The 19,846-nt window shown below is 37.4% G+C and overlaps 1 protein-coding gene across 6 annotated transcripts in view; it reads right to left on the minus strand.

Annotated features, from left to right (window-relative positions):
- Positions 1 to 3,372: 3,372 nt before the first annotated feature.
- The window catches only part of asic2 (acid-sensing (proton-gated) ion channel 2), a 399,158-nt gene continuing 382,684 nt past the window's right edge, over positions 3,373 to 19,846 (minus strand). For all 6 annotated transcript variants that reach the window (XM_055192006.2, XM_055191990.2, XM_055191980.2 and 3 more), the window contains 5 exons: positions 17,497 to 17,650; positions 10,863 to 10,954; positions 10,699 to 10,778; positions 9,703 to 9,771; positions 3,373 to 7,084 (listed from right to left, as the gene is read on the minus strand). In XM_055192006.2, the coding sequence (XP_055047981.2) occupies positions 6,983 to 7,084; positions 9,703 to 9,771; positions 10,699 to 10,778; positions 10,863 to 10,954; positions 17,497 to 17,650 (497 nt within the window). In that variant the 3' untranslated portion in view covers positions 3,373 to 6,982. The remainder of the gene's footprint in view (positions 7,085 to 9,702; positions 9,772 to 10,698; positions 10,779 to 10,862; positions 10,955 to 17,496; positions 17,651 to 19,846) is intronic.

Raw genomic sequence — 19,846 nt, forward strand, 5'->3', positions numbered from 1 at the left:
ACATAGAGGCGCAGTGATGCAACTTCCTTAAAAAGACTTGAAACTGAACAAAAAAGGTTCCAGTATAACCGGCACACACACGCATACATAATGGGCAAAACAGATTTATTAATTGAATGACCTCTGATTTTATATACATTTTTCTTTACTTCTAGCAGTTTAACAAATGAAGAAAGGTAGTGTAAAAGCATAACAGCTTCTTTTAATTAAACCCTGGACTGATATAAAGAAAATGCAAAAGAAAAATTTACAGCATGCAATAAAATAGAAGCTTAAATATGAGTAAACAACTGGGTGATTCTCGCGAAATTAGACTCATGAGGTGTCATGAAACATTTTTGATAAAAAAGTAAATGCAAAGTAAGAGTATCAAAATAAGAAGCATAGTTACAAACATCTCTTCATGTACTATTTTGCACATTATTTCAAATGACATCATACAAACCAATTTTGTTGTTTTTTTCCACATTTAAGGGGAACATTTTCATTACCGCAACGTGTCCATGACTGGATTTGGGTTCTTTGACATGGATATATTTATAATTAAAAAAAATCTAAAAAATAAAAAGCTTCAGTGCATGTTATACTATAAACATTTACAGTAAAGAAACATGTGGTATTTGGTGATCATTGGTAAATGTAGAGACAAAAATAAGAAATATAAATGTGTCCAAGACCAATTTTTTCATCCTCCGCAACAATTTTCAATCATTGCTTCAGCCCTCAATGAACTAACATTTAAAAAAAAATTGTTGGAAGGGACATAATTGACTGTGACACTCAAGATTGCTACCAGGTAAGCAGTTCTTATTTTTTATCTCCAGATAAAAGTTGACATTTTGTTTGTCACAGTACCAAGACAACTTTTTAGTTTTCATTACCGAATCATGAGTTTTTAAATGCATATATTTAAAGGGACCGTAAGTAGGGTTTTAAGTGTTTTATTAATCAAAATCAATGTCTTTATTCATAAATTCTTCCTCGTTGGTGTCAAATGACCTTTGCCAGTGATCTGACTTTTCTTTGTAAGCTTAGAATTCCTTCTCTTTACTTACATTGAACGGGTAAGTCCAAGAAGGCTTCCATGTCATTCCGCCATACTGATAAACTATAATAGCAGAGAGGGAGAAAAAGCACTGGCCTACCAACGCGTTTCCACAACGCATTTTCATTCAGAACACGTGAACTAGCTGAAACGGACACGGTGATCAGTGATTACATAACGGCTCCCAACACGCATTTGGAAAAGCGAGGCGCTAGAGAGCACTATTCGTTTGAATGCAATATACAATTTTACCACTAGATGGGGGTAAATCCTTCTTATTGTCCCTTTAATGTAATATCATGTTGCGGTAATGATAATTTTTGATAATGATAATCTAAAAAAATTAAATAATGCTATACAAAATATTTTTAAATCCTCTAAAAATGATGGTTATAGTAAGATCAGACCTTCTTATATGTGCAAAAATGGCTTCAAGGCCTTTTCTTAAAAATAAATGATGCTGGACACCTGGATTTCGTGAGAATCACCCATTGCTATAGTCATACAAACAGGTGACCTGTACAGTATATCATGTCATGCTGTTTCTATGTGTGCCAAATAGTTACGAGCGGATTTGCCAACAAGCAACACATTTGTATTTCATACATGACAGTTGTTAGGAAAAATGAAAAGCCTTGTGTAATGTGTCAGCGACTAAGACAAATTACCTCTCGCTGTTTTTTGTCTATTCATATATCTATTGTCTTTAGCCTCAGGGGGTTAAAAACAGACAACCATATTTTATACAGAATGTCATACATTTCCAAGGAAATAAATAAACATAAATTTAAGATTCGTGACTTTAAATCTTTCAGACAGTTCTCTAACACACTGTGATATGAAAATTGACGATATTGTTAAAATACTGTCACATTAGAAGTCATCGACAACATCCTCTCATGTAAATCCATTTTATATATGCGACCCTGTAAGGTCTTATAAACTAAAAATGAGATTAGGAGCATCAAAGTTTGATTTCAATATTAAAAACATGAAGGTTATATTTTCACAGAATGTTCTTTATGTAAATCATAAAATATGACTCTAGTTGGATTTTCACAGCTAGGCTGGGTAACAAATATGAATTCATAAAAACACATTTATTGTCTCAGAAAGAAAGTCTGTAGAGAAATCATTGCATGTTGGCTCTTTCACTGTAAGTGCTTAACTTTCACCATATTTTGTGTTTTTATGCGTTTGTTGATGGAGCTCCACTTGTATTTAATCTGCAGTATTCCTGTAAGGGAGCTATTATGCAAATCCTTTGGGTAGAATGGATTCAAAGTAACCTTTGTTTGTAAGTCGCCGTGAATGATCATGCCGAGACTGTTGTTTGTCAGCAGGGAGAAATGGTTGACACTAATGCCACATTCTTCATTAGAGCTGTTGCTCCTTTGTTAAAGCAGTCGCTTAAGAATGCCATTGATTTCCCAGGTCTTGTTATGCTTACAGTGTAGGCTCTTCTATCATCGATGTATTCACCATTCAATTAGCAAGCAAACTCTCAGAGGCAATAAACAAGAGCAACAAGTCATTACACAGACTTGCCTTTAAAACAACTGCATGCATTCGTGGTATTTCGATAAGAAAATGTCTATGGTTGAAATGACTTTAGCTCAATTGGTATAGCATTTTGTTAGCAATGCAACGATCACAAATTGAATACTGAAGAAGATATACGTTTATATAAAAAGATTGTTGATGTAGTGATGTTCATAACAGCATGCAGTATTAACCAATGCAATCGTAAGAAGTCCATTCCTATTCACACTTTTGTTGTAAATAAGTTACTATAAAGTTGATTGGAGTGGACAGTTTTTCTTAGAAAAAAATTAAATTGGCTAGAAGGGCCCTTCAACGTATTATCGCTGAGCTCAAAGACAGCTCTTATGTCTTCTTGATATTTGTTTATATGTGTCTCCATGCATAAGAGAGGTGAAAATGAATTTGTTTTTGTTTAAGGAAATTGAGATTTTATGCATTTGCTGTCCTCTCTTTCTTCTTTACTGCATAGAGGCACAAGTAATAACACGCTGTCAAAATAGTTTTTTTTTCTGTGTTTCTGACAACACAAAGAGACGTAGCCTTCATTCATGCATACGAGCAATGCACACGATAAAAAGCAGCCATGCACTTAAGTAACGAGCAATATTAAAAGGAAAGTGTGAAAGCAAAACATCTCAATTACATTAGAAAAACAGAAGAAATATGAGAAACGAAATCTCAAGACGAAACCTTTATTTTCTATGTCTCTGCCCTAAAGCTAACCGGAAATAATGAGTCAACAGAAGAAACAAACGATAGAGACAGAGTCAGGCAAAGATATAGAAGTTGTAATCCATTTAGCTTTTATTGTTTTTATCTTTAAAGTCTGAGGTACTGAAGCAAATACCCTTAGGGTTGGAAACCATCAACCTGTCTGGTTTCCACTAATGAGAAAATATCAAAGTTGATGTTACACCCCTTTGGTGTTTCATAGCAACATAGCAAGAAAGAGAATCTTAAAATTATTTAACATTATGAGGGATTTTCCAAAACTTGTGTGCATTTTAGACTGATGCTGTAAGTTTCAACAAAATTCATACGTATTTTACCAGGTGGCTAAATTGTGAACATTTTTTGTATGATTAGCTCACCCCTCTGACCTTGGGGTTGTTTTTATATTAATCATACGTATCTGTACAATTCACTTCGTAAGAATTAATACAAATTAGCAAACTGGTAAAATAAGTGCGAATTCCCGTGAGATCAGACTGGCAAGTTTTTTATCGCGTGTCTGTTCATTATCTTTCTTCTATGTTCATTTTTCAGCTTGAAACCATGTGAGGCTTTGTTACAGATTTAAAAATCACAATTTAGGACAAAAAAAGATAAGACATGTATATCCTTATATTTGATGAAACTCTGTAAATTGAATTCTGAAAACAAATCTGGTCTATTGTTACAAAATCTACATTCTCACAGATAGCATACTTTACAAATTTGCAAAAACTTTGCAAGACGTTTCCAGACTTGATATCTGCACCCAACACTGTTTTCATTGAACAAAACGTAACATACATTAAGCAACGTGTGTCTGTATTAACACAGTAACATTGGCGACATATAGCACACATTCATTATTTTATTCCCTGTGGCAAAACTATAATGTTTCCACTCTTAACATTATGGATTTCGAATTTTGCATTATGAGACATTTGGGTGGTTTCCCGGACAGGGATTAGCTTAAGCCAGGACTAGACCTTAGTTTAATAAGGAAATATAACAAACATGCCTTACTAAAAACATTACTTGTGTGCATTTTGAGGCAAAACAAAGGGCACTGATCTATTTTAAGATATCTCAGTGTAACTTGTTTTCATTTTGGACAGCTCTTACATTTATTTTAGTCTAGGACTAGTCTAATCCCTGTCCGGGAAACCGCCCCATTGGGTTTTTAAAGGTCCAGCGTGGGTTTTTAGCGACATCTATAGGTGAGATTGCGAAATGCAACCAGCCTCAATTTCAAAGCACACTGAGAAGCTACGGTAGCCACTACAGAACAAACATGTCCTCGACTCAGACAACGAAGGGACGAAATGTGTTCTGTATAACCGTGGGTTCACGCCAGCCACGTTTGAGGCGTCAAAATCGCGTCTACCGGGCCTAGTTTGCCGCTTGAATAGTTTGAGTTTACTCGCTTCATTCGCACAAGAAATTCTAGTCATCGAGACATTCACACGGAAATTCGCATCATGGGAGGGGCTTTGGCGACTTTGCTCGCTTTCTCTAATCACGTCCCTACTAGAGCAAGCTCCTGATTGGTTAACGTGGTGCGTTTTTTCAACTCGCGCGTTTGCCGCGGCAACGCTCAATTGATGCGCGAACCAGATGTGCGAATAAACGCCTAAACACCTCATTCGCACCGCGACACCTACAGACGCATGTCAACGCGTCTTCACATTGACTTAACATTGAAATCACTCACCGCGGCTGGTGTGAACTCAGCATTACAGTTTGTCTGTTTAGGGCTACTCTAGAAACATAATGGTGAACCACTTAAATGTAAGGGGACCAGCGGTGTATATAGATAAAAACGGCTCATACTAAGGTAATAAAAACAATACAGGTACACCTTTATACACCTCTGATAATATAGTTATGTATATAATATTGCATTTCTGTCAAGAGATCCTTTTAAAAGTCCCACATTGCACCTTTAAATCAGGCCTTACCTCTGAAGGATGCATGAAAGTAACTATAAAAATAGCTTCACATGGATATTTACTGTATGACAGATATCTGCATCCTCTTAGGTCTCTAAGGTCAAAACACCACATTTGGACAAAATGGCCTAGGATTTTACTAAAATCCTGCATTTATTAAACAACATTATAAAGTGTTTATTATTTATTTGTAAGATTTGAGAGCTTGTCGACAAATGTGCTGTGTTACTGCAGTGATCTGTAAGGGGACTTTTCGTCCCATAACAATTTGTTCAAAATCCTCCCCTACAATGTTAACACATAAACTTTGACAAGCTTTTATTTTGTAGCCAATTTTGTGCCACTAGACATTATAGTGAAACATGTTAAATTCAGAAATGCAATCAGGGTACAAGCTCGCTCTCCTCACCCGGGACAAACCATCTTTTGAAAGTATGTTCTGCACGAATAGTTTTTTCTTTAGTTAATAAATTGTGGTTGAAATACTGTACATACTGAAGAATGAATGGGTCAATTGAGCGTTCATTCAAACTATATATTGATAAAAAAACACCTCTTTGAACTGGCTATCATCAATGAACATTGCGGCAACATAGTAAATATTAGATAATGTGACAATTACAGTAATACAAATTGCAGCGCACATAAAAAGCTGGACTCATGAGTTGACTTGGACAAAGACTGTTATCATGAGTTGGCATGATAAATCTCAAAACTTTTCGCACCTGCTATATCCCTGTTAAAAGATCAGGTAAGTGGCATCATAATGGTTGTCTGCTTAAGATCTAGAGGGCTTTTCATAACTGAACATAAGTGCTTTGATGTATTTGCAATGAGAGCCTTGTATGGACGATCATATCCGGTATCTAACTAGAGGGTCGATGTAGAGGGTCAAACTAAAAAATGAATATTTTTTGCTCTCATTTGATGAAATTAAAGCTGCTGGCTGTATCAGTATAATCTAATGCAAAATCCTCTCCTTCCTTTTTATTCGTCACTCTCTCTGTTCTTAAATCTACTTGAAGAGCCATTCATAGCCATAATATACTCATATTTGCTGCCATTGCAGTGCAGCCCATTTTAGTTTTTTAGCTTGCGCTAAAAATAAGGAAAAAGGCTTTCGATTTTATAATGCATGAATGATACCTCAACAAGCCAATTCAAATGCAGAAACACATAGCAAACAAACAGCACAAGAAGGCAGTTCAGTGTGTGTGTGCGAAGAGGATGACGATTGAGAAAACTGCATTGTAACGCATGAAATCGACACGTGCACAGTTAGAACAGTTTCACAACATTTCGTGTGGTTAATAATTTACAGTGTTTTTGGCAGTAGACTTCAAAATGGCGACCGGGCAGAATGCGAGGACATACTGAGGCCTTACGCGTTTGCAGTTCCCCACATGCTCGTGTTTTTTTCGTGTGTGTTTGTTTACAAGGGGTCGTCCTGACAGGTCCACAAGCTTCTGATTTCCTTCATCAGTCCAGAACAAACAGATGGTGTTTGTGAGAAACTTCGAGGTCCTCATGTTGCTTAAGAAGCTTGGCTTCCAGTTGTCTTTTTTGCGCCAAATGATATCACAACCGTTTGAAAGGTTAGAGAGAGAAAAAGAAACTCAAGCTCTTTTCCTTGTTTTCTCTTACCCCTTAACCCCATGGGTCCTAAGCCTGTCTTGAAAGAGTGAAAGGCAGATTTCATGGCTCCCCCTGGTGGTGTTGAGAGTAAATGCACTCAACAGGCTATCTCTTCTAGGGTGCCCAGGGTGGTCTGTAGAGGAACACTGACCGAGTGACTGATTGTTTCCGAATGGTTCACCACAGGATCACAGGTACTCTGAAAAAACAGTGTTATCACAAATTAAAACATTAATCTTTCATGTATTACTCAGTGCAATGCTAGATTTGACTTCCTTTTTCAGCTGGCTGCAAACAAAATATTTGTCATCGTCTTACATGGTGCTCAGCAGGGTCAAATACTGGTAACAATAAATCTAATTGGTTCCTGCATGACAAACTCTCATATGACGACTACAAAATGATCTCTTGGCAAGTCATGTTATAGTCACCAAAAATGTGATTGATGTATTTGTGTCCATGGCGCAAAATTCAGCTTTTTCGTGCCTTGAGCACAAATGTATTTTTCGTGTCAGTCGCACGGATTTCTATAAATAGTTTTTTATGTCCGTGGCACGACTTTCTTTTTTGTGTCATTTTATGCAGTTGTTTAATTTTTTTTCCTATTTTTAAATCATTGTTGCTTGGGGTTGCGGTTAGATTTGAGGTTTGGTTTAGGATGTACTTTTATGGTTTGGTTTCTACATGTTTTTCTTCCGCTTTTAAAACTATTCTCGCCTGGAGTAGGGGTTAGAGTTGGGTTTGGGTTAGGATGTCTAAAAATGTAACAGAAAGTGATTCTAACCCCAACCCCAAGCAGGAATGTTAAGAAAATAGTAAAAAAACAATACATAAAATGACACCAAAAAGAAAGCCACGGGCATGAAAAACTATTCATAGAAATTCGTGCGACTGACATCAAAAAGACATTTGTGCCTAAGGCAAAAAAAATAACTAATTTCACGCATTAGACACAAATAAATTAATAACATTTTTCGTGACTATAACAACCAGTAACAAGACCATTAAGATTTAATGTTATCGATATACCCGCATATTTAAAGTGCCCATATTATGAAAAACTCACTTTTTCTGGGTTTTGGGTTGTTATTTTGTGTCTCTGGTGCTTCCACACGCATACAAACTTGGAAAAATCCATCCATGCTGTTTTGAGTGAGATATAGGTTTCTGAATGTGTTTCAAAATCAGCTCCGTTGTAACGTAACTAGCCTTGTCGTCACATTCCGTTAGAATTTTCCCGCCCACCACCCCACTACCCAGGTCTCCACCCACCAGGTAGCTAGAGAGCAGTCACTTTGCTGATACTGTTATCATGTCTCACGGAAATAACAGCGCTATTTGGATATTATGTATTATACTTTTAAAAACAAAGTTTTAACGTGTGTTTATGTGTTTACCGGAACCTAAAGTGTAATCTCATATACAGTGTGTTATGACGTAAATAGTCCTCAGATTGTAGGCGATATTATATTCTATTACAAGACGTTCATGCGAAATCTGAAGTCACGTTTATATTCTGCATGTTGTCAACTGGATTTCTTTCACAAAATACTACATTTATGATGCTAGAGCATCTGTATCTCAAAACAGAGACCATGTATATTAATGTTAATATTATTAATGTTTGTAGACAGTAGGCTTTATAGATATTGTTAGCAGCGTTAAAAAAACTGACATCATCCCGCCCACGAATTGGTGCACGTCGAGGGGGTGAACTTGTGTGTGTGTTTTAGCAGTCATTTGCCATTGAGAAAGACGAGGTGGCTAACCGCTATTCTAGTTAGTTTGCAGCGTGGTTCTCCTGCAAAGCCAGTGACCAGCTACCGTACTTTTCGAAAGTTAAAAAAAATATTTAACTGCTTCATTTTACAACTCTACATGAACTTACTAAGTAATAGTGTTTTGCCAAACTAAAAGTGTTTTGCCAAACTAACCAAGACCGGGCCTTACCGCCCCGGCTTTTCTGACGAGGCTAACCCCGACCCTCTAATAACTGTACGGTCCGGACCTCCTGCTAGCTTCTAGCAATTAGCATGCTGTCCACAAGCAGTATACATCCCCCGCTGGGTCTTGATTTCTGTAATTTGCGAAAATAATGCGTTTGAAAATGTTTTATAACGGGAATATGTTAGCATTGTCCAGGGCAAAACGAGTTGTTGAGACTACTACATCAAGGTCAAGGTCAAGATCAAGGTCAAGGTCATTATGTGTCATCATTACAGTATGTGAGTTTCTTCTCCTGGAATGTACTTATTAGTGATACTTTTTGATTGATTTGTCTGTTGGCAATACATAAACCGTTAATAATAATATATAATATATAAAAATAATAATACAGTCTGTACTGCTCGCGATACCATTGCGCATGCGCACATGACGTTAGTAGTGGGGCGGGACCAAAGGAGCAGCAGCTCATAAATATGTAATGACCTACAAGCTATTTCGAGTAAATAACTTTTGAAACATGTTTTATGGAACTCATACACCTATTTAACTTGTGGAAAAGCAGTCCATAAGATAGACACTTTAAGATAACATGACATCATTTAATATACTGTAAAACTGTGTTCAACTGAAAAAAGGAAGTCACATACATCTGGTGAGAAAATAATGCGAGAATTTTGATATTTGGGTAAACTTTTTATTTAATTTCATGCATTAGGTTTGTAATATCTAATGGGGAATGTAATACAAATAAACTAAGCACATTTTGCATGTAGTTATGCTAACTTCTTCTTTATAACATTGTTAAAAAAATACTTGTGCAATTATGCCTAAATAAATGGTTTGATACATAACAGAGAAGTATTTTATTACCACATCCTCTCCACGACTCTCCTCCTCCTCCTCTCGGTTTAACATGTCCAACAGTCTCTCCTTCACCACCTGCCAGTACACACCACAAACCACCATCTCATTCATTACTGCTAAACCAGGTCTCAAAACTGTTGGCCTCGAAACAGCCTTGTAGATATGCCAGGGCTGTGTTAATTAAATCCGCACGGGTTGCGGCCCGTGGCCCCAACCACTAGGGGGCCCTGGAACAGGCGATTACATTTTAAACGAGGGTTTTGATTTGCATTCCAACATTATGCATTTCACAGTGGTACAGCTTTTAAAGTGCCGTTTCAAAAGAGTAGCCAAGCAGCCTGCTGTTCGACAGAGACAGTTCTTACTGTTTTTTCAGATTCATAACAGAGGGGACACTAGGAGGGGGGCCTCAGGGGGGTTTAACGTTCCCCATGGACGCTTTGAATCTTGTAACATCACTGGCTAATTGGTGAGATGACAACATTCACAAAAAGCTAAAATCTCATTAGGCATATACAGTCTCAGGCATTTTAATAAAGCAAAACGGATTTCTTCTGTAGGCTCAAAAATCCAGAGGGGTTAAAATGTCAGGAAAATCTGTGCATTTAAAGCTTTACTGCATCAAAAGTCCATTAGGGCAGGACAGAATGCAAAATGTGTATGTGTGTGTGTGTACCTTCACCCAAGGGCATGAGTGGTGTAAGGACTTGTGCTGGATGTCGTCCACAGAGCAAAGACACCAGCAGCAATGTAGAATTAATGAAGGTTCATTATGATAAAACTCTCCATCATAGTGTCATTCATCCTACACCAGAGACAGACTGATGTCTCAAACAGCTCCTCACTGTATCGGGGGAAATCTGTGTGTGTGTGTGTGTCTCTGAATACTTTAACATTTTTCTAATGTGTGTTTTTTACATTGCTCATGGTAGTGTGTATGGCCTTTCTTCACCTCTGAGAATTTAGTCACTGACCGCTCGGTGTATTTGAATGCATGCATACCTCGTACGCATAATCAAAGAGCTCCAGAATGGTAAGGATGCTTGCACCGATAAACAAGCCCATCTGACCACCAATATCACCTGCAACATAAACACAGTTATGGTTAAGAAAGAATGAAAAGATAAAAGAGAGGATTATTTTGATATTGCCGCGTGTTGTGTTACCTAGTAGACCTGCCACTTCATAAGCCTTCTTCTGTTCTATTGTCTCATAATTCAGAGCTTCAAAGAACACATCCAGTACTAGGATATTATCCCTGCATCAAGAGAACATAAAGACTGATGTTTTGAAGTTTGTCGTACATTCGAGGCAAAATTAGAAACGGCGTGTCAAGTTGCCTGTGACGAGCGATTTGAAAATGACAGGTAATATTTTGCACTTTTTTATTTGGTTGTGCGGAAAAGGAGTTTTGGCCAATAGCATTGCACTGGAGGAGGGGCTACCCAGCACAACACGACACAAACCAAGTGAATAAAAAATCCCACTAGTGTAGAGTGATTGGAGATGATTGCGTATTTTCAATTCATTCACTATACTAGAGTGTCAGGCTCACACAGGGGATTGTAGGATTGACTGCGATGTGCAGCAATGGTAAAAGCGTCAAGAAGTCAAGAAATGTTAAACTTTATGCAAACGACAGGTGAAAAAAATGAAGAAAAAAATGCAGTGGGGTGTGTCAGCATGTATTTCAATACCTGCCGATAGTGCTGGAGTTTTTGGTGGAGTCAGAGCCAACGCTATCTCACAAGAATTTGTACATATTTGGCTAGTTGGCTAATTCGTATTAATTAATACGATCACATTCGTAAGTTTTTGTATGATTTGCCTTGACCCCTGGGACATTGGGGTTGGGTGCGGGGTTAGGAGTTGGGTTTTGTTCTTGTGAGATCAGGGTGGTCGGAGCTTAATTCGCATTGCTACATATTATATATACAGCGGGGAAAATAAGTATTTGACACATCAGCATTTTTATCAGTAAGGGGATTTCTAAGTGGGCTATTGACACAACATTTTCACCAGATGTAGCCATTAAGCCAAATATTGAATTCATACAAAGAAATCAGAACATTTAAGTATACAAGTTGAGTCATAATAAATAAAGTAAAATGACACAGGAAATAAGTATTGAACAAATGAAGAGAACAATGTGCAAAATGGCATAGAAAGCCAGGAGCCACTGAAATCTGTCAGTGTTGAGAGAGAAACCCTGCCCCTTATCAGTACTAATTGATATCAGCTGCTTTAGTCCTAACTGATGGCCTATAAAGGCTTCTCAATACTCAGGAGGCACACAGGAAAGACTTCATGATGGGTAAAAGCAAATAACTGTCTCAAGATCTTTGTAATCTTATCGTTGAAAAGCATTTTAATGGGAATGGTTATAGGCACATTTCCAGAATGCTGAATGCTCCTGTGAGCACTGTGAGGGCAAGAGCATCACTTTACCATAAACCGGCCACGATCAGTTGCTCCACGTAAGATCCCTGTCCGAAGAGTCCAAAGAATAATCAAGAGAGTTCTCCAAGAGCCAAGAACCACTCGGGCAGAACTTCAGGAACACCTTGCATCAGCAGGTACTGTTGTTTCAAAGAAAACTATAAGCAATGCACGCTCACCACGCAAGACTCCATTTCTGAACAAAAAGCATGTTGAGGGTCAGTTAAAGTTTGCGGAAGCCTGTGGATTATTGGGAGATTATAGTATGGTCAGATGAAAGCAAAATTGAACTCTTTTGCAGCCATTCCACACCCAATGTTTGGAGAAGAAATGGCACTTCCCACCACCCCAAGAATACCGTACCAACAGTTTGGGGGCGGAAGCATCATTGTTTGGTGCTGCTTTTCAGCAAGGGGTACTGGCAGACTTCATATTATTGAAGGCAGGATGAATGGAGAAATGTACCGGGACATTCTGGATAAAAATCTGCTGCCATCTACCAGAAAGCTGAAAATGAAAGGGGGGGGGGGGCATTTCAGCAAGACAATAATCCCAAACACAAGGCCAAGGAAACAAAGAAAGAGAATCAAGATGGAGAGAACTGAAGATCAAAGTTCATAAAAGAGGCCCGAGGAACCTTCAAGATTTAAAGAACATTTGTGTGGAAGAATGGGCCAGAATCACTCCTGAGCAATGCAGACGACTGGTCTCTCCATACAAGAGGCGCCTAGAGGCTGTAATCACCAACAAAGGCTTTCCTACAAAGTATTAAATAAAGTGTGTTCAATACTTATTCCCTGTGTCATTTAATTTTATTTATTATGACTCAACTTGTATACTTAAAGGAACAGTATGTAAGAAATGTATATCAATTAATCATAAAATGGCCCTGATATGTCATTAGACATTAAGAAATCATTTTCATTTCAAATACTTATAACACTGACAACAGTGATCTGGCCAGGATATTTTCATTTAAAAATTGGAGTTGCAGCCCTCAACTGATGTTCATGTTGTCATTTTGTGTATTGGCCACCAGTTGTGTGATTGCAATACCAGTTTTAGCCACAAGTTTTGTGATTGCAATACCAGTTTTGGCCACAATCCTACATACTGTTCCTTTAAATGTTCTGCTTTCTTTGTATGAATTCAATATTTGGCTTGATGGTTACATCTGGTGGAAATGTTATGTCAATAGCCCGCTTAGAAATCCCCTTACTTATAAAAATGCTGATGTGTCAAATACTTATTTTCCCCGTTGTAGATTTCAATTATTATCCAATTATTATTGTATGTAAAATTAAATATTTTACGGTTTACATTTTCCAACAATAATTATGGATATATGTGATATATGTGACCATGTCACATAGTTACATATTTACTAAATCCCCGCCAGCCTTTTTTTAAAAAGTTGCCCGCCCGCATTTTTTGTGATTCTTCTAAAGATATATAAACATACAAATATATTAAATGAAATAACAGATCCTCTGCTTTAAAAAAAAAACAACATAACAGAGAAAAAAGTTTCATCCTATCTTGATTTTTTTCTCTGTTTATAAACTCTTAAATATGGGTATTTTTCTTCAAAAATACAAAATTTTGAGCAAAAAGCTGAAATAATTGCACTTTTGTGAAGGAATTTTGTTCAGAGATCAGATTCAGAATGATTATCAAAACATAAACGGAGTGTAAAATTAATAAATAATGTTTTTTTTATAAATTGGGTAAGGGTAAGCCATCTAGTAGATAATCACAAATTACAGATTACCCTAAAAACTAATCAGAAACACATTTTTTTCATGCAAATGTTTTCTATTAATTGACGAGATAACTCGTCAATGGCGGGAAAAGAGTTAAGAGGATAAAAGTTTATAATTTTAAACATTGACATGACCTTACTCAGTCAGTATTAAAAATATCAAGGTTATAGTATATTTCCACATAATGTTTTTTTAGGATGTAGGTTGATTTTATGCAGAAAACAGTAAATGACTTTAGCTGGGCTTTCACAAACTGGGTCATCTCATATACTACACCTAACTCAACCAGTATGCAGTACGTTTAACAAACACACCCTCATCATTTGGGCGGTGGGACATAAAGCGTAACATACAAGAGATGTAAGTTATTTATTGCATGCTGTGCTGCACTTGGTCAAAACATGGCACACATGACCAATATTATGTGTTGGGGTACGAAAGAGTTTAACTTTTTTTAGCATACTAAAATAAAGTACAGAAACTTATATCTCCGGTGGGACGCCAGAGCAATGATACGCAGCCTGCTTTATGCTGATATAATTGACTCTTCGCTTGAGCAACAGCTGTGTGTGTATATAGTAGAGAGAATGAGTGAGAGTCAGTATTCCCACACGCTCTACGTCCCAGACACATCAATCACAAGATTATTTCTATGACGATGAACTAATGAATGGTGGGGATGTGATATCTGTAACTATATTAAAGAGCAACTCCCCGAGTCTTCCTGACACAAAGCAAAAGTGTTCTCAACCTGTCAGCTAAATGCCTTTAGGAGAAATGAATATGTCTCGGTGCCATATCTAATGTCTTATACTAATGCTGCTTTTAGCATAAAGAAGATTACATTTTAAGCATACATAATGTAGACACAAGCTTTGATTCTAGAATCCGATGTCTATTTGTTCTTTAGTCATGGACAAGGCATAGCTTAATCTTGGGCTCCGACAGGATAAACACGGACCACCCAGAGCCATTCACTGAATGTCTTATATGTATTGTCCAAAAAATAGGCAAGAAGTGCCTAAATCCCCTGTTGTAATCTGTTGCTATGCAACTTGTGGGGTGCATCAGTCCACCTGAGGTAAAGTTGTGCTTATACAAGGAACCAATAGTCACTTGAAAGTCTGGCATACATTTTTGTTTTAGTGTACAGTAGTGGCCAGAAATGATTTGGACATCTTTGAACAATTGACATCTATTTGCAATGACACTATTTAAATATTTTATTAAATATGCACTGAACATTTTGTATGCATGTGCATTTGGAGTATAATCAGAAACTAAGCTTTGAAAATAAATTAAGGAGACTTGGAAAAAAAATACAAGATACACAACACAGGTGCAAAGTTTATAAGGACAGCCCAGTATAATAACTATAAAATATTACCAAAAATAAGGATCAACAAATGAAGAATTCAGATGCAAAACCCTCTAAGTACGTCTCACATGTTTTCTTGTAAAATAAGCATCAGGCTCTTATGTTTACGTTTAGTAATTTCACTTTAATGTCAATGACAAGATTATTAGACACTTACTGTAAAACCTTATTTTCACAAATGCCACTTTAGTCATTTTTGAATGATTTTTTCACAGCAAAACCCTCTAAGTGCATGCAAGCTTTTGTGGCACTTCTTCATCCACTTCTTTAGACAAGACATGGTAAACAGTTGCAAAACCACTAAAGATGCAACTAGAAACACTGCAAATAATGAAAGTCAGAATTCAAAATGTGAAAATAAAGAAACTGAACCACACATTAGAGGGTGATTAAGTGGATTTGAAGTGAAAGTATTCAATGAAAATATATGTGCCGAGAGCATTTGGTTAATATCATTATCTCATTTTTGACTGAGGTGGCGTTTTGCAGCTTTTGCATCTGAGCACTTCATATATTAAAGGGATAGTTCATCTAAAATTAAAATAATGTCATTAATGAGACACCCTCATGTCGTACCAAACTCGTAAGACCTCACCTTCGAAACACGGTTTAAGATGTCTTATATTTAGTCCGAGAGCTTGTTGACCCTTCATTGAAAATCTAGAAACGGTATACTGTCAATGTCCAGAAAGGTAATAAAAACATCATCAAAGTAATCCATGTGACATCAGTGGGTCAGTTAGAATGTGTTGAAGCATCGAAAAAACATTTTGGTCCAAAAATAAAAAAGACGACTTTATTCAGGATTGTCTTCTCTTCCATGTCTGTTGTGAAGTGCATGCGCGAGACTAAAGTCGTGTGACTGCAGTGACGCGGATGACGTGTTATCCTCAGGCATGTTTGCAAAGTTTTTTTTCAAATTTACAGCGTGTTTCTCCCTCAGACTGTAAACGAAACTCGTGTGCACAAAAAAAAACAGCTGGGGCGCACCATATAACACGTCAGCCGCGTCATACGTCATCCGTGTCACTGCAGTCTCGCGCATGGGCTTCACAACAGACACGGAAGAAAAGACAATGCTGAATAATGTCGTCATTTTTGTTATCATTGGACCAAAATGTTTTTTCGATGCTTCAACACATTCTAACTGACCCACTTACGTCACATGGACTACTTTGATGATGTTTTTTTACCTTTCTGGACATGGACAGTATAACGTATGTAGATTTTCAACAAAGAGTCGACAAGCTCTCGGACTAAATATAAAACATCTTAAACTGTGTACCGAAGATGAACAGAGGTTTTACGAGTTTGAAATGACATGACAGTGGGTCAATAATGACATTATTTTCATTTTTGGGTGAACTATCCCTTTAATAACGGACAAAATTCGATGCGTGATTTATTCCCTGTGACCTTTTTTCTATGCATTGTTTAGTATATTCGAATAAAAAGCAAATTCCCTAATCACTGCGGCTTGCCTTTATGTCCCCAACATAACTTTTTTCCACTACTATATTTCATTCTTCCCTTGTGACCCAGTCTGTGAAATCCAGTTAAAGTCATTTTTAGTGGTTTCTATATAGAACCATCATTTATCACATAAAGAAGATTCTGTGAAAATATAACCCTAAAATCTTTAATATTGACTAAGAAAGGCCATGGGAAAATTAAAATCAATGTGAAATCAGTGATTGAAATCAACCTTTAATGCTCCACATCTTTTTGGAATAAGTATTGAGGAAAAAACTTTTTTCATCCCCTAAACAGCATGCCCAGACAAAACAAAATGTGGTTAGTCAATTACATTAAATCAGATTACCTCTTTCTATCTCAGTAGGTGGTTTCTATACCAGAATAAGTTGCCGAGTTCATGATGTACGATGCCTGGCTACGCGAGACTATAGAGCTATCAACACTGCATTCTTGATGTAGAGGGTAACAATACAGGCTGTCCTTGTTAGAAAAGCACAGGCCTGTGATCATTAACAAGTCCATGCCAGTATCTCTGTGATCTTGGATATGAGGCGGCACATTAACTGTAATTTCGCAAATTGGTGGCAGTAATGAGGTGTGCAACTTTAAAGTATGAGGCCAGCAAAGGGTAACACGAGGACAACAATTAAAAAGTTTGGAGAGTTGCAAAGATAAAATACTTCAGATGTCGAATTCAAAGTGGTTTTGATGTGCTGGAGTGAAAAGGCAAAGGGATGCACTCACGTGATATACTTCTCAGATTTGTTGAACTTCTTTTCCAGGTAGCGTGCAGAGGTTTTGCTGGGGATCTTAACCATGGAGAGCTCTTTGTTGTATCGGGTCATGTTGCACGGGCTCCGGCAGACGCAGTTAGTGCCTTCAACAGCCGACAAAGCAGCTGGAGAAATGAGGAAGCCAGTACGGCAAGTTGTACACGAGAGACGAAGAAGACAGTAGAGGTAGATAAGAAAGAGAAGAAGCCATGAAGAAAATAAGGAGAGACAGGAAGGGGTACAGAAAAGAAAAGGAAGCTACATGTTAGTTTATTTGGAAGGCAGCATTCCTGGAAAACTTTCTATATATGACATCCCTGTAGAACATCTGACAAGCTGAAGAACGTGGGCTTGTCATTTCTTTCTCTACTTATTGAGGTTCTTTTTAATGTTTTTTTCCTGACACACAGTCATACACATCCACAGACGCAGAGATCAAGGTAGTGTAATTCCACTTTTGGCCTTGCCAGAAAAAGTTTAAAATCAATACTGTCAACACTTGAAAGAAATGTGACCGGTTGCACTTTATATTACCTTTAAAAAGATGAGAAGTTTTGATAAAACCACCACCATGACCATCAAAGTACTGACAGTGCTTTCTAATATTCTTACTAAAAAGCTTAAAGTCGCCATGAAAAGAAAAACTTTAATTTGTTTTGTAATATTGTGGTATTTTTTTTTTACAAATGACTTATCTGTCAGCTTGATTATTTTTAAAAAAAATCATGTGCGCTCATCATTTTTAATCAAAGACGCAAATCTCCTCCCCTTCTCAAAACGATCAGGTCCGGGAGAAGATCTCTGCGATTAGCAATTAGCAATATGACCCAACTTCAAATGATCCAATCAGATCTCGATGGACAAATTCAAATCCAGCCCTGCCTTATTTCATTTCAGAAGCCGGTTTTACACGGATATACGTCAGCACCAAAGACTGTAAAAAAAGATGGACGTAGTGTCCGTGACGTCACTCATAGGTTTCTGAACATTGTTTTTGAAGCCAATAGTAGGCGGTGCCTGCTGTCGCCACATTGGCCACGCGTCACCGCGCATCACTCACGGAAATCTGAAAATGGGTATACAGGCGGGACGTGGGTGAAGCTAAGGTGGCTGGTTGCTGAAACCACGCCCACCTACCTCGACTCTAGTGACGGCAGTGGCTGTTCAACCGTCACTCAAGTGGTCACGCCCTTAATTATGCAGAACTTTAAGGCTTAATATAATTTAAATTGATGAGTTACAAAAAAATTCACCTCACTCACAGTTGTCATAAAGCGCAAAATTAGCTATACAAGCAAAAAAAAAAATTTTTACCCGGCTGTAAACATATTTTTTTCTGCTTTAAAGTTTGCCATTTTAACATGTAGGTCTATGGGAATTAACTCCCCTTGGGAGCCAGCCTCTAGTGACCAGATGATGAATTGCAGTTTAAGTCACTTCCGTATTTTCTTTATCAGAGAGATCGGAAGGTTGCCCTTCACTCACCACATGGAAAACAAGGTAATCGCTACTTCTGCTTTATGGCGACTTTAATAATCAGTGATTTGGACTGTTAAGTATTTGTTAAATCCTATTTGTGATATTTCAGATTAGAATCTTACTGGATAATCAGGATTTCATAAAGTTTTATGATTTATAAGTGTAGTCGTGGCCTAATGGTTAGAAAGTTGCCGGTTCAAGTTTGAGGTGCCGTTGAGGTGCATATAGCTGCCCACTGGTTCTGTTGTGTGTTTGTGTTCACCACTCATTGGATGGGTTAAATGCAGAGGTCACAATCCAAATCAACATATTGGTCATTTCATCTCTTTCATTTGCTGTCTCATACTGTGTGTAATCTCTATCAGAGACTATTTAAAGGCGGGGAGCGTGATTTTTGAAAAACACTTTGGAAAAGGGAGTCAGTCCGACTACCAAAACACACTTGTAGCCAATCAGTAGTAAGGGGCGTGTCTACTAACCGACATCGTTGCCTGGGTTTCGTATGTGCGGGGCGGGTCTATCAAAAGAAGGTCCAGATTCTATTGGGGTAGTTGTGTGTTTGTTTAGGTGATTTCAAATGTCAACACTGGCTTGCAGAGATCACACACCCTGCCTTTAATACGTTAAAATTGTGCTCATTTGCAACTACTGTAGGCAGTTAAAAAAATCACTGGAGTACTATAAAATTGTAAAAATCTTGAAATATTTAGTTGGATTCTCGAAAGGACGATTTTATGCAAATGCTAATCATAACACATTTATGCAATTGGCAGACTGTTTTATTCAAAATGACTTCAAGCTGATTTTATATTTATCAGAATGTGTGTTCTTTGGGATTAAAT

Source organism: Misgurnus anguillicaudatus, chromosome 19 (genome assembly GCF_027580225.2).
Source record: "Misgurnus anguillicaudatus chromosome 19, ASM2758022v2, whole genome shotgun sequence".
Taxonomy (NCBI): Eukaryota; Metazoa; Chordata; class Actinopteri; order Cypriniformes; family Cobitidae; genus Misgurnus; species Misgurnus anguillicaudatus.